The sequence below is a fragment of the Temnothorax curvispinosus genome, unplaced genomic scaffold, assembly GCF_003070985.1.
Source record: "Temnothorax curvispinosus isolate PA1 unplaced genomic scaffold, ASM307098v1 QBEX01002370.1, whole genome shotgun sequence".
NCBI classification, from domain to species: domain Eukaryota; kingdom Metazoa; phylum Arthropoda; class Insecta; order Hymenoptera; family Formicidae; genus Temnothorax; species Temnothorax curvispinosus.
Genome location: NW_020212150.1, coordinates 373,380 through 386,661, shown reverse-complemented (window position 1 = coordinate 386,661; position 13,282 = coordinate 373,380). Strand labels below are relative to the sequence as shown.

At 39.5% G+C, this 13,282-nt stretch overlaps 1 protein-coding gene across 3 annotated transcripts in view; it reads left to right on the top strand.

Moving 5' to 3' along the window:
• The window catches only part of LOC112468996 (tyrosine-protein kinase Src64B), a 48,975-nt gene extending 35,724 nt beyond the window's left edge, over window positions 1-13,251 (top strand). The window contains exons 1-7 of one of the 3 annotated variants that reach the window (XM_025038439.1): window positions 1,865-2,029; window positions 4,308-4,561; window positions 5,062-5,253; window positions 5,787-5,997; window positions 6,091-6,344; window positions 6,712-7,422; window positions 7,732-13,251. In XM_025038439.1, coding sequence (XP_024894207.1) covers window positions 4,519-4,561; window positions 5,062-5,253; window positions 5,787-5,997; window positions 6,091-6,344; window positions 6,712-7,422; window positions 7,732-7,946 — 1,626 coding nt within the window. In that variant the 5' untranslated portion in view covers window positions 1,865-2,029; window positions 4,308-4,518 and the 3' untranslated portion in view covers window positions 7,947-13,251. Of the gene's footprint in view, window positions 1-1,864; window positions 2,030-4,307; window positions 4,562-5,061; window positions 5,254-5,786; window positions 5,998-6,090; window positions 6,345-6,711; window positions 7,423-7,731 lie in introns of those variants that run through there. The other 2 variants (XM_025038440.1, XM_025038437.1) reach the window with 2 other exon arrangements.
• The last annotated feature ends 31 nt before the right edge of the window (window positions 13,252-13,282 follow it).

The window sequence follows — 13,282 nt, the reverse complement described above, 5'->3', positions numbered from 1 at the left end:
ATTTTACCGTTAAATTTACTACAAATGTGGGATAACTTGGCAACCAATTAAATATTATCGGTAACAATAGGAATTTTTGATATATACAAAAGACATTTTACAAAAAACGTAATAAAAATTACCAAGCACATTAGTAATTTTTGAACAATTATTAAAATTTTACTATATATTTTAGTAAAATTAATCAAACATATTTTATATATTTTATTGTAATAGATATTCATATTTGTTTATTATGGTAGATATTAATCTCGTATATATGCTCGTATATAAAATTCATTCTCTCTGTGTAATAATCGAAAAGATGTACGTCTGTCTTTGAAAGTCATTTGATAAATAATGACGTTATAATAATATTAAGCACTTTGTGAATCTATTTTTATTATCCACTTATATAAATATAATTAGATTTTAATCATAAAATAAAATATTTTTTAAAGAGTACAAGTATATACATAAAAAGATAAATTTATTATTACATTATCTTCTTTCGTATTGTGATAAAATTTTGAGTGTCTTACTTATAAATACGACGAACAATAAAACAAAGAGTTTGAATCCGGATTGTTTTAACGATCAAACGATTTTCAGATTAAACCTTAAACTCTCCGAATCAAACGGCGGATTACAGGCCAACGAATTGGAATCGGAAATCGAACCGCAAGATTCAACCCTTTCATAAGATATTGCTATGGATTGCGATTCCCGTCATGTCACACCGGGAAGTTTTGAATCCCGTAATTCGATCTGCAAATTCCAACACGCGACCTGTCGCTAGATTCCAACTTTATTCACGCGACGATCTCCATGCGTTTGTTTTGTCAACAAGAAGAAATTTCCAAAAGACATATTACATTTTTATATACGCAATAATTTATATGAAAAAATGTTAATATAAGTTTATTGGAACCCCCCCCCCCTTATTGATCTTCACGAAGACTCAACTTCAATGAGGTGTCTCACCAAGTGAAACCTTAGCTGACGGACTTAGTCAATGCGGCGAAAGATGACGCATTTATGTTTCCACTGACAATGAGATATAGCGTCGAGTGAGATTCATATACCGGCTCTTTTACCTTTAATTTCAACGCGCGCGATGATCTACCTTATGTACCTCGCAATCTTTGTGGTTGCTCCTTTATGTACCTCGAACGCATAAACGTTATCGATTAGTACGAAAATAAAATTAGCAACGGAGGAGCGTGCACGCATTTTTTTACTTTAATAGCTGAAAGGCAAAAGTATTCTCTGAACAGCTCTGACCAAGAGAGAAAGCTATTACCGTTATAAAAATTATTTTATAAAAACTAAATTTAGAAATAATTGAATATGTTATCACATTACGGGCTACTAAATGTAATTACAGTAGTGATTTATTATACATTTTAATTGGCACATTGCGTAATTACTTTTTCCGACACAAAGGTTTCAGCTGTTTTCTCTGTGCGATAAAAAGAAGTACTGTATTTTATGGAATTTATTTATTTAAATTATTTATGAGATTTAATCGAGTGTTGAAGAACTTTAAAAAAAATCTGCTCACGATTTATTTACGGTAGTTACGATATTGGGAAAATCGATCCTAAATTAATATTCAGTGAGTTTGAGGTACTTTTTATAACGCTTCGACAAACAATTTACACTGCTCCGCTGTCGGCTTTAAATGTTATTAAGACGTTCGATTACGCCTTGTGGCTTTATATCGGCGACGTGGGAAGTTGTTCTATAGGAAAACAACACACAAAGTTATTACCTCAAGAGAAAGAGAGGGAGAGAGAGAAAGAGGGAGACTTCGTATCGGGCGAGAATAACTAACGCTCTCGCTTTTACGATCTATCCTTACGGTTAGTATCCGTACACACGGCGTCGTCGGACGGTAAATTTTCACGTCGCACTGTTCTTAAAACGTTTGTCGTTTATACTTTATCATGCGAAACCGGATAGAGTCACTTCGTTGTATCGTGAAATCGGAAACGGAAATAAAAGTGATAACAATGGGCAGCAATTTTCCCGGGATTTCAACGGGAAGGTATACATGATTCAATCCTATCGCATAGTATCTCGTGCAAAGAAACGATAAGAACACAATTTTTTACCGCGAAATTTAGATAAAAAGGATTCTTTTTTATCGAATAAAATAAGTTATACCACTATTAAATATTAAAAAATGAAATTTAAATCAATACCTTGAGTCAAATAACATTTTGTTATTTTTAACTATTATGTGTATCGAAATTTATTATTTTAACACAGAACACAGAGTATCCATTTTTAACAATATTTTTTTTTGTTTGTTAAAAATGACTCAAATTGACATTACGAATTTATTAACGGTGTATATCGAATAGAAATTCGCATTCTATGTGAGTGATGGGGTTCTTCAATTAATTTATAATTTATTAAACAAAAAATACAAATCTTGTTAATGAAAATGCTATATTTTAAATATATCACGATAATAACTATAAATAAGTTTTAAATTAAGTCTCTCTAAGGCCAGATTGTATCAGAAGCATATATTGAGTAAACTTATTTCATATTATCTTTTTTTTTTTAGATTACAAGCGAAAAATTCGCTCGATCAAACTTGTCTCTAAGCGCTCAAAGTTGGCGAACTTAAATCAAATTTTAGCTTTTCAAATCAAATCGGTCCTTCTCCGATCTATCACCAGACCCAACAGTTGTCAGTTCAGTAGTTTAAAGACGGGGCCAACGACGGCACGATCAGGACGTTTCGCCCTGGCGCTATAACGTTAATACGTCTTTGTCCACGATAGCGCATTGTTCGCCACGTAAAAGCAGCTCTACCGGATGGCGAGTGTGACGTCGTAGTATATACGAATACACGTTGTAGGATATCGACCGTTTCGCTACTCATGTATTATCCCGTTGCATAGGGCACATACACGTGCACATGCACAGAGGAGACCAGGGATGGTGTACTCGAGTTGTCCTATAGCCCGTAGTCGGGCTGTGCCGATCGAACGGGGGACTCCCCGGTAGTCGTATGCCATGCTTTCGCGGCGTTCGGCACTGGGGTTGAACCGACCCACATCCAAATCGATTCCGGACGATTGTTTCCCAAACCCGTGCACACGGGGTGTTCGGCAAGAGACGCGTCTCGTTAATCGGGACGATCATGTTGTCTCTGTTGACTGAAACGATTTCTTTTCCGCGAAAGCCTAAATTAAAAAGAAGATAAACTTGTCACTTATTTATAGCCATGAAGCGCAAGTCACTGAAATTTTGTTCTTTCATTAAATATTTCAAAAATTAGAGTTGAAATCAATTTGAATGAATATTCGATTTTCTAGGCACAAAGTATTGATTCATATTTATGACTAATAGGTATCTATATTTGAAAACTCAAAAACTACCTGCATCTCGACTCATTTCAAAGAGAAACTTTCATGCTTTCCGATTTCAGATATATCGTCAGATATAACATTCATCAATACGAACACCCCATATACGTATCTCCCTGCTCGAAAATCCTACGTCCCTTTTCCTTTTTTCCTTTGGTTCAGCTGTTTAATTAAAAACTCCGGGTACGCTACTGGTGAGGGTGAGGGCCGTTCGTTCTATTTAATGATATGGAGATAATCGGAAGGGCACGTCGACCATGCTGGTAGCCGGCTTGGCATCGACAGTCCCCCGTAGTTATTGGTTTCTTCTTTTTGCATGGATATTTTCCCTCGGTCGGAGCAGCGGTGGATATACCGTGTTAAGTAAAATCGGCCGCGAGCTTCGATTTTTACGGCGCTCGTCCGTCCCTATTGTTGTCTCATCGCTCCGGAATTTTGGCTGATGTTACTTCTTCTCGAGATAATAGCGTCTAGTTGTACATCGTTAGTGTTAAATTGATTAATCTTAATATATGTACACAGAAAATCATATTAATTTTAAAATCTTTACGAATATTGAGAGAAGAAGCTGTCATATAGGCATTCTAATATTTCAGACGTCTTTTGAACATTTTCTAACAAATTTTCCAATAAAATTTTATTTTATTCGGAGAATTGTGATGATCGACTCGATCAGCCGATAATAATCAGAGAGTAATAACAATAAGAAACGATAAAAGTGATAATAATCGCGATGACGTGGTCGCTGACATTGTAGTTAATCATTGCCCTCGCGATGACTTCGCAATCGCGTCCACCGATTTCATCGGAGCATAGCGACTTCCCGTTGTCAAGTGACTGCAATTCGTAGGCCTTGGTCGTGACGCTGCACCCTGCGACCATTGTCGCGATAATAATCCTCCGATCGGAATCATGACAGATCTCGTCTGCCTTATGTTGCAGGAGCGGCGAGTCCGATAATCCGGCGATGGGCGGACGGACGAGAGGACTCTGAGAGTTTGTAGCGATATATACACCTCGTCGCCGCCGGCACGATCTCCGGCCGTCCGGCCGAGTTTTCAACGAGACGATGGAGGCTTGCCCCGCGAATGTGTCCAGGATAGAGGGTGCGTAGGACTCGCGCAGAGAGTAGACCAGGAACGAGAGATCCAGCATGGGGAAGTGTTGCAGCAAACGGCAAGAGTCTCAACCGATCGGTGAGTTGAATTGCGATCGATTATTACGCACTGTATGTAGAAGTAATTATCGCTTCATCACTGTAATGATTAATAATAATGGCAAGATGTATGATTGTTGCCAAAATCACCATCAGTAGAAGAAGAGATTAAAGTCTCCCTTTTCATCTCCGTAATTATTGAATCAAATAGATCCGATCTATCTTTCCGATTTAATTTTTCGAGGAACTAAAAAATCCGTCTCCCTTTTTTTATTTAAGTTTACTTAAAGGCTGGATGCAGTAATACGCGAGTGGTTATGCTATAGGATGGTAATTGTTGATTACATAAAAACGTTTATATGTTGATGCTGGTTTCCGGGACAAGTTCCCAATGAAAATAATAATCTCGGATCTCGGGCGAGGTATAAATGTCGAGTTCATATATTAAAAATTCGTAATATTTAGTGCACAGAGACAAAAGATAGATTACTCATCGGATTGGTTTTCCTTGATGAGAGACGGATTTTTCTCTCTATTCAGGCTATAAGAAAGCAGACACGGGACTCAGCTCAAAGCACAGCAATGGAGGTTCCTTGGACCGATACACCGCCGACCCAAATCAGAGAGGCGTGCAAGCTCGGGCGGATATTATCCGACCGAGGCCGACACCCTGTAAGCTACAGATACCGCATCAGCAACCCCGTAAAACGAATCCGCCTGTTAAGTCTGCATGTGTGTATTTTATGTTACTCTCCTTTTTGCTTCCGTAGAACGACCAAGTCTGGACCAAGATAGAATCTTATTTCGCAAGTAGCCTTACGTTTTATTGTGAAACCGCTTAGCGTTTAGTAGTCATTGTTTCGACCCGTTTTAAATGCTTTGCCGTTCACTCGAACCGGTTTAATTTTAATTAGATCATTCCGATGCAAAAAGCGATCTCTATACGTATTCTTGACAATAAGAAAGGAACTTTTATCAAATTTATGCTTCTATGTTTATGACATCAAAACATAAAATTTATAACAATTATACTAGTTTTTTGAACATATAAAACAGCTGAAATATAAATTCAATGTAGATGCGAAACGTTACATTTCTTCGATTATTATCGCTTTTTGTATAAAATAATTAGAAACCCTTTAGTCAACTTGGTTCGTACCAAGTCTTTTAAAGTTAAATCACTTCTAACCGGTTCGGGTTCTTTGATTTCTCTTCCTGCCCGGGGAACAATTTGAACGAGACGCACTGTTTATCTGCCGATGCAGCGCATTCACAGAGATCCAACAAGATCGTGGTGGCACTGTACAATTACACGGCGCGAGAAAGCACCGACGTTAGTTTCATGAAAGGCGACCGAATGGAGGTCCTCGACGACTCCGAGCCGGACTGGTGGAGAGTGCTGCACTTAACGACTCTGCAGGAAGGCCTGATCCCTTGGAACTTCGTGGCTGTCGAGCGGTCGGTCGAGAGCGAAGAGTGAGCATTTATCTTCTATTCTTCTCCCTCGGTCCCCTTTCGTTGCGCCTCTCGATAAGAGATATTGTGTACCTAATATCGCTCTCTTCGCAGTTGGTTCTTCGAGAATGTGTCGCGCAAGGAGGCGGGCAAGCTGCTGCTGGTCGACGAGAATCCCCGCGGTACGTTCTTGGTGAGGCCGAGCGAGCACAATCCCCGGGGTTACAGCTTGTCGGTCAAGGATTGGGAGGAAGGAAGGGGCCATCATGTGAAACACTACAAGATTAAACCGCTCGACAATGGCGGCTTCTTTATCGCCACCAACCAAACGTTCTCCAGCTTACCGGCTCTGGTTATGGCATACAGCAGTAAGTCTTGCATTTATTTATAATAGTAAATAAAATAATGTACGTAATATGGGGTAAGGAGGGCCTATTTGAGTTAATCAAAGAAAAAATCGAATAAAAAAATTTTCAAGACAGGGAGGAGCTTTTCAATTTTCAGGGTAGGAAGGAGTTTTTTATCTTGAAAATTTTGTATCCGATTTTTTCTTTAATTGACTTAAATAGCCCCTCCTTATCCTATATAAAGCAATATATTTGCATTAGTATCTTACAGATATATCTATTTTTGTGTTTTAATTAATAAAAATACTCTGTTTTCTCGAAAATGAAATCAAAGATAAGATGTCTGTGCTGGGCGATATCTATCTTTGATGATATTTCCATTATTCAGAAAACGCGCTGGGTCTCTGTCACGTGCTTTCGAAGCCCTGCCCAAAACCGCAACCGGACATGTGGGATCTCGGGCCTGAGTTGCGCGACAAGTGGGAGATCAACAGGAACGAGATACAACTGATCTCGGAACTTGGTAACGGCAATTTCGGCAAAGTTTATTACGGCAAGTGGCGAAATAAAATCGAGGTGGCGGTGAAGACGCTGCGTCCAGGGACCATGTCGACCGAGGCGTTTCTGCAGGAGGCAGCCATAATGAAGCAATTCCGACACAGGCATCTGGTCGCGTTATACGCGGTCTGCTCGAAAGAGGAGCCCATCTACATTGTTCAAGAATACATGTGTAACGGCAGCCTGTTGGACTTTCTCCGAAAGGGAGACGGCAAGTACATGCAGTTCGAGGATTTGATCTATATTGCGGCCCAAGTGGCCTCCGGTATGGAATACCTCGAGAGCAAACAGCTCATACACAGAGATCTCGCAGCGAGGAACGTGCTGATCGGCGAGAAGAACAAAGCGAAGATCTGCGACTTCGGTCTCGCTAGGGTGATCGAGGACGACGAGTACTGTCCGAAGCAGGGCAGTAGATTCCCCGTCAAGTGGACCGCGCCGGAGGCCATCGTCTATGCCAGGTTCAGTATCAAGAGCGACGTCTGGTCCTACGGAATTCTGTTGATGGAGCTCTTCACTTACGGACAAGTTCCTTATCCTGGTAAGTTCTTTCGTTCCCATATTATTTATATGTATTCTCAGTTTATCTACAAATATTTTAAATAATTTTTTAAAATGTTTAATTTTAATTGTTTCCACACATCGCTGAAGAGATGACTCAAAACAGAGCCGAAACGTCTGCTGACTCTGCTGTATAATTATGTATCCTGTTAGTTATTAAAGATTGATAACATTAACTCACGCACTGTTAACCGCGTTGTCCTCTCAAAGCCCTTTTTACTTGTCACTTGTTAATAAGTACTTTAAGCGTGTACCTTGTTATCTGCATGACTTAATTTTTTTCTTTTAGGTATGCACGGCCGTGAAGTGATCGAGCAAGTGGACAAGGGCTACCGTATGCCGAAACCATTGAACCATCCGCTGCCCGACAGTATCTACCGATTGATGCTGCAGTGCTGGGACGCCAGTCCCGAGAAGCGGCCCACGTTCGAGTTCCTGAATCACTATTTCGAGTCGTTCAACGTCACTAGCGAAATACCGTATCTCGAGCCGCCGACGGACTGATATACAGCCCATCAATATATACAAAATCATCATCTGCCGCCGCACGGTCACTTTCACCCAGCCCACATCAATTGTGCCATGGAATTTTATGGTATTTACTGCTAAGTAAACCATTTAGCATGTATCACGCTACCCTCATCGGAACCTTCGCGGACTGGGTGCATCGTCCTCATGGAGAGAAAACACTTTTAGTGAGAGAACACATACGCGTCCTCGCGATACTCCGCATTGCTGTCGCGGGTGGCATTTTTTCGACTGCGAAATTTTTCTATAGATTTTAGCGACCAATCTTCACCAGAAACAGTGCCGCGAATTTATCGAACTATCACTGTCAAATGCTGCCGAAAATTTCATCCTCTCTCTCTCTCTCTCGTCTCTTTTTTCTCCTCTCTCCCTTACCTTGTCCTTATATGTCCTTCTATGTCCTTTAGTGTTAAGCACTAAAAACGTTAAACGGATTGGAAGTTGAGTGTGCCATGGTGTTTTGTAAGTACCGTTCGCAGGAACGAATTGACAAGATTCTAATCTTCATGACCAATCAGGCGTTAACCGTAATATTTAGAATCGGAAACGAGAAACGACTGCAATCTTAAGGCTCGTAGTAGCACCGGCGAGTCGTTTTGCCTGCCCGTAAAATTCGCGATCACTTAAGCGCATTTTCGTACTTTTGACGATGAGGAACTACAATAAAGATGCTAGCAATGTCAGTAAATTTAGACACAAATCACGGTATTAGAGAGTAACGTGATGTAAGTTTGGAAGTAAAAGTTCGGAATTATAGATTATACAATATAATCGTATATTAGTATGTTAGCATACGATTACGAGATATATATATATATATATAGAATGAAAAAGAGAGAAAGTGAAGGAGTGTATGCGTATGCGTGTTCGCGCGTATTGTGAATTTGTGACTTTGTCACACAAGAGCATGTTGTATTTATATTTTATTGATCTCGGATCACGGTTACATCCGAATTTTCCTAAAGTCCAGTTTTTGGATACTGTAGTCCTCGGAACAAATTTTCGTACGAACTGTTTGTAGCGAAACGCTATCATGAACGCATGACTTTTCAAACGGGGACGTATGTAAAATGTAAAATTAAATGTAAAGGACGTCTATATAGATTTCTCGCGTTAATTTGTCCGCTAAGAGGAACTCGGGAAGAGAATTCTCATTTGGAACGGTTATTGCGCACAAGTCGAAGCTTATTTTCGAGACGATATTAAACGTTCGACGGTTTATTCCTCCTAAGTGTTAAGAATCGTGTATACGTGCGCTTTCCTGTTATTGCTAAGCAATAATTTCATTTCGGTTGTAAAACGCACGCAAATAGGCAATGAGATTCATCCACTTGGACTAAGAAAAAAATCTTCAGTCGAGAGTTTTATGTCATGGGAGTGAGTTCGGTAGTAACTTGTTAACTTATTCTCCGAGAATGATCCTCGATGACAAAAAAACTCGAGTGTGTACACAGCCAAACGTGTCTGCCAAAAACAGATCTGATTGTATTTACGATGGTATCCGCTTTCGATCTTCTTTTTTATAGTTCTTTTTTAACGCAGCGTACCGATGCATTTAATATTATCGGCGTTTTCACGTACGTAAGTTGTTTCAAATAGCATGTCCAAACTTGATTTAAGTATCCTGCGAAAGTGCAGCGAATACCTCGCACAATGCGTTGTTTTTATTTCAACAGTCGCTATATAGTGTAATTGAATTACGATGTTCTTTTGCGAAGTACCGTTGGTCTTGTTGAAGAGAGAAAAAAGAAGGGTATAAAAAATTATGATAGACGAGAGAGGCGAGAAAGTTACTAATATCCGGATAAGTGCGAATGCGTTTGAGTGCGTTTGAGAGAAAAAAAAGAAAGGAAAGAGAAAAATATCCCGAAGCCCGTGTTCGCGATGTAAGCCGACGCGGTGGGCTTCGCGTCGGGATAAATCGGAAATGCATTTTCGGATAAACTTAAGTCATCGATGTTACTCGTACAAAGTGTCTGAAAAATTGTAAATTTTCTACTTAAAGAGGAAAGGAAGGAAATACAAACGACAGAGATTAGAATAGGGATTACTTAGACGATAAGCGTGACAGTCTCGTTGGCGGATCGGCGACTTTGCTCTCCTCGCGGTGCTCGAAAAAGGTGTTCTAGCGAGAATCGCCTCCGACACCCCAGGATTCATCGTCCCTGCGAGGCCACGTTACGCGCGCGAGACCCGAGATTGAGTCGATTGCACCGACGTCGATTAAAGCCAGCTCTGGTGTTAACGTCATTGTCTTTCTGAATTATTTCTTAATTCTAATCAACCAACGATTAACGTTTTAGAAGAGATAAAGATGTAGAAGTATATGAAATAGACTGTTAATTAGTATTGTAACAGAGAGATGCCGAGAAGATATTTTACTGTTGGATGCAATATCAAACACCGTCTGTGTCAAGAAAGTGCACGGTGGGCGAATAAAGCCTTAATGTAAAAAAAAACCTTAATTAGTACTGCCATTTTTGCTTCTCGAGCTACATTGTAGGCAGATTGGCTAGACCTATAATCTGAAAAGGACAGCGAATAATTAACTGGAATTACTCAACCATGATTGTTGATGCAATCAGCTGAGTCAGGCAATCTGTGTTGATTGCATCACAGTCGGTTGACAGTGATGATTAATTTTTCCCTTTAGCTACATTATGGTTGAAATAACGGCACAAAAGAAACGTTTAATTACTAATTAAAGTGAGAGCCTACTAATTAAAGTGGCCAAAGATGATACAAAAAGTAAATGTTATGAAATCCTATATCTAAGACGTTCTGCTTCAAGTTTGTTCGTTGTAAATGTGTTAATCGATTTCCCCTTTCCTATCTCTTTCTACATCGTAGCAGAAATTGATTTGCAAAGAAAAAAAAATTACCCAGAGCCGGCTAGCGAAACTGTGGGTGCGATCGATCTTGAACGTTTACATTTTACTGTGTCACGATAAACGCGATGAGCCATTACGATACGATAGATATTAGTGATTAAAGTGAAAACAAAATGTGAGTGCGTTGCGCGCATGCGGGCGTAGAAAATTGTTACATCCGTGTCAGCGTGATCCTCTTTTCATGTGTATTTTACTGCGACTAAACGAGAGAGCAATAACGCGGTAAACCCATATATACACAGCGATTATTATGCGGTTAAGTTAAAATGTTGCTGCAATATCAATCTCATATCCTCACGTAGGAGATCGTAACAGAAGAAGAAGCGATTTCGAGTACTAGACATCTTATTTAAAGGAATAAGAAATAGAAAATTAATGAACATAACATATCAATGACTGTCGTTATACAATCTAAACGACAGTCATTAATATGGCAATTAACTATCTGTTATCAGCAATGCATATATTATTGTGGAAGTGTCGGAATAATCATGATGTGGCCGAAGAAGTCTAAACGACACGAATGTCTAACAAATAAGTCAAAAAGACATCGACGTTTTCCAGACGCCTCTTTTTTGTGAAGAAATTATAACAATTTGTAAAATATTGTCTGGCTCATTTGCAATTATAATACACAAATGTCTGGAAGACGTTTTAACGTCTTTTCAACGTTATATGTCTTTGTGACGTCTCTCGGACTCCCACGTTGTTTGGATAGACTTTGATATCGCGGCAGTCCTTATTTTATGAAGATCCTAGTATCCGTAAGAGAAATCCTCACCGCGATGTTTACATGGTACGTAGCATATTTCCAATAAAAATTATAGCGACATCGCATGGAAGAGTGCGCGTGAAAAGGCGTTCACGTTTACGTTAGCGTTAGAGAGTAGGTGTATTACGTCCAGTACATTTTTTCTATGAGCGTTTTATACCGATGATAAACTTGTTTTCTCATGATAGACGATTACTTGGAAATTTCGCTGATGATGATGATGATAATCATGATCGCTACCGTAGGTCGTAGATTAAAAAGAAAGAAAAAAAGACGTAGGGGTTTGAACTGATGCGAGCTCAACAGGAACGATCTAAGCGACAGAAACATCCGGACAACATCAGGAGAATGTCTGAAAGGCGTTCGCTGGATAATTGAAAAGTTAAACCGCCTTTCGGATGTATTTCGGATGATGTCTTGCGGATTTTCATGTTGAAAGGAGAGCAATGATTTCGAGGCGATGCGAAGCGTTTGCGTTATATGGTATATATATTCGCGTAGACTGTTTCATTCGGATCACATTTGGACCATGTATTTACAAATTATTATAGTGAAAGGCATCGTGGCCTTTTTCCACTGGATATAGAGACTGATATTGTTTAAATGAAGCCCGCGTGCTGTCGGGAATCTTACGTCCGATCGTTCGCAAAATATCTAAATGAAATGGCTTGTTTTGTTCTAAATCCGATAGTAGCTGTATACTTTATCGATCGCGTATAATTGTATATAATAAGATTTTGATTGATTGAGCGCAGCAGCATGAGGATTGAAATTTTTTACGAATATATACATACGAGAATGTTTTATATTCTCTAAATATCGGATGCCGTAAATTTCACTAACTTGCAAATGAGCATTTCTTTCAAATCTTTGGTGTGATCATTTTGTAATTAATTCTCGTACGATTGATAATGACGTAATTGTGCGTCACGGGATTTACTGGGAAACACCTCGGACGTATTGTTCCCGCGTCCTTTATTTGCAAATGACGAGGTTTAAATTATACGGTGACCTAAGAAAGGGCGAGAAATCAGCGAGTATACGCATATATTGTACTTAATGAAAAATTATGCTCTCCATTAATCGTGGATTTCGCGACGCCTTCTTCGGAGACAGTGTACTCCTATTCGTGGCCCCCGTTCAAATGAAATTTTCGGTAAATCTGTGATATAGGGACAGACCACTTTCTCTATCTATCTCTCTCCCTCTCTTTCACGCGTTTTGATACAAAAAAGATCGACATTGTCATCTCGCGGCGACCACGAGAGCACCGCGCCGCCAAAGGAGGACGATGATTATCCACGATTATCGTATTAATATAATCGTTTGCAGAACAGAGTCGTCTCACGTGATGCGCACACCAAAAATAATTTTTCTCGTACGCCCGGCTTTCTTACGTTCGAGTTTTCTTCACGTCGTGAAGTCACACGTTTCATCACCGCGCGTCGACGTGCATTTTTCATTCGTATTGTACCTAAAGCGAAAACGATCAATACACTGTTGTCATTGTTTATATACCAAAGCTTATTATCATTAAGTAACTTAACGATTACTTTGTGTTATTATTATATTAATTGTCGTAAGCCTATGCAGATAAATATATTATGTATCATATTAATGCCGCTCTTTCTCATTGGCGCCCTACGTAA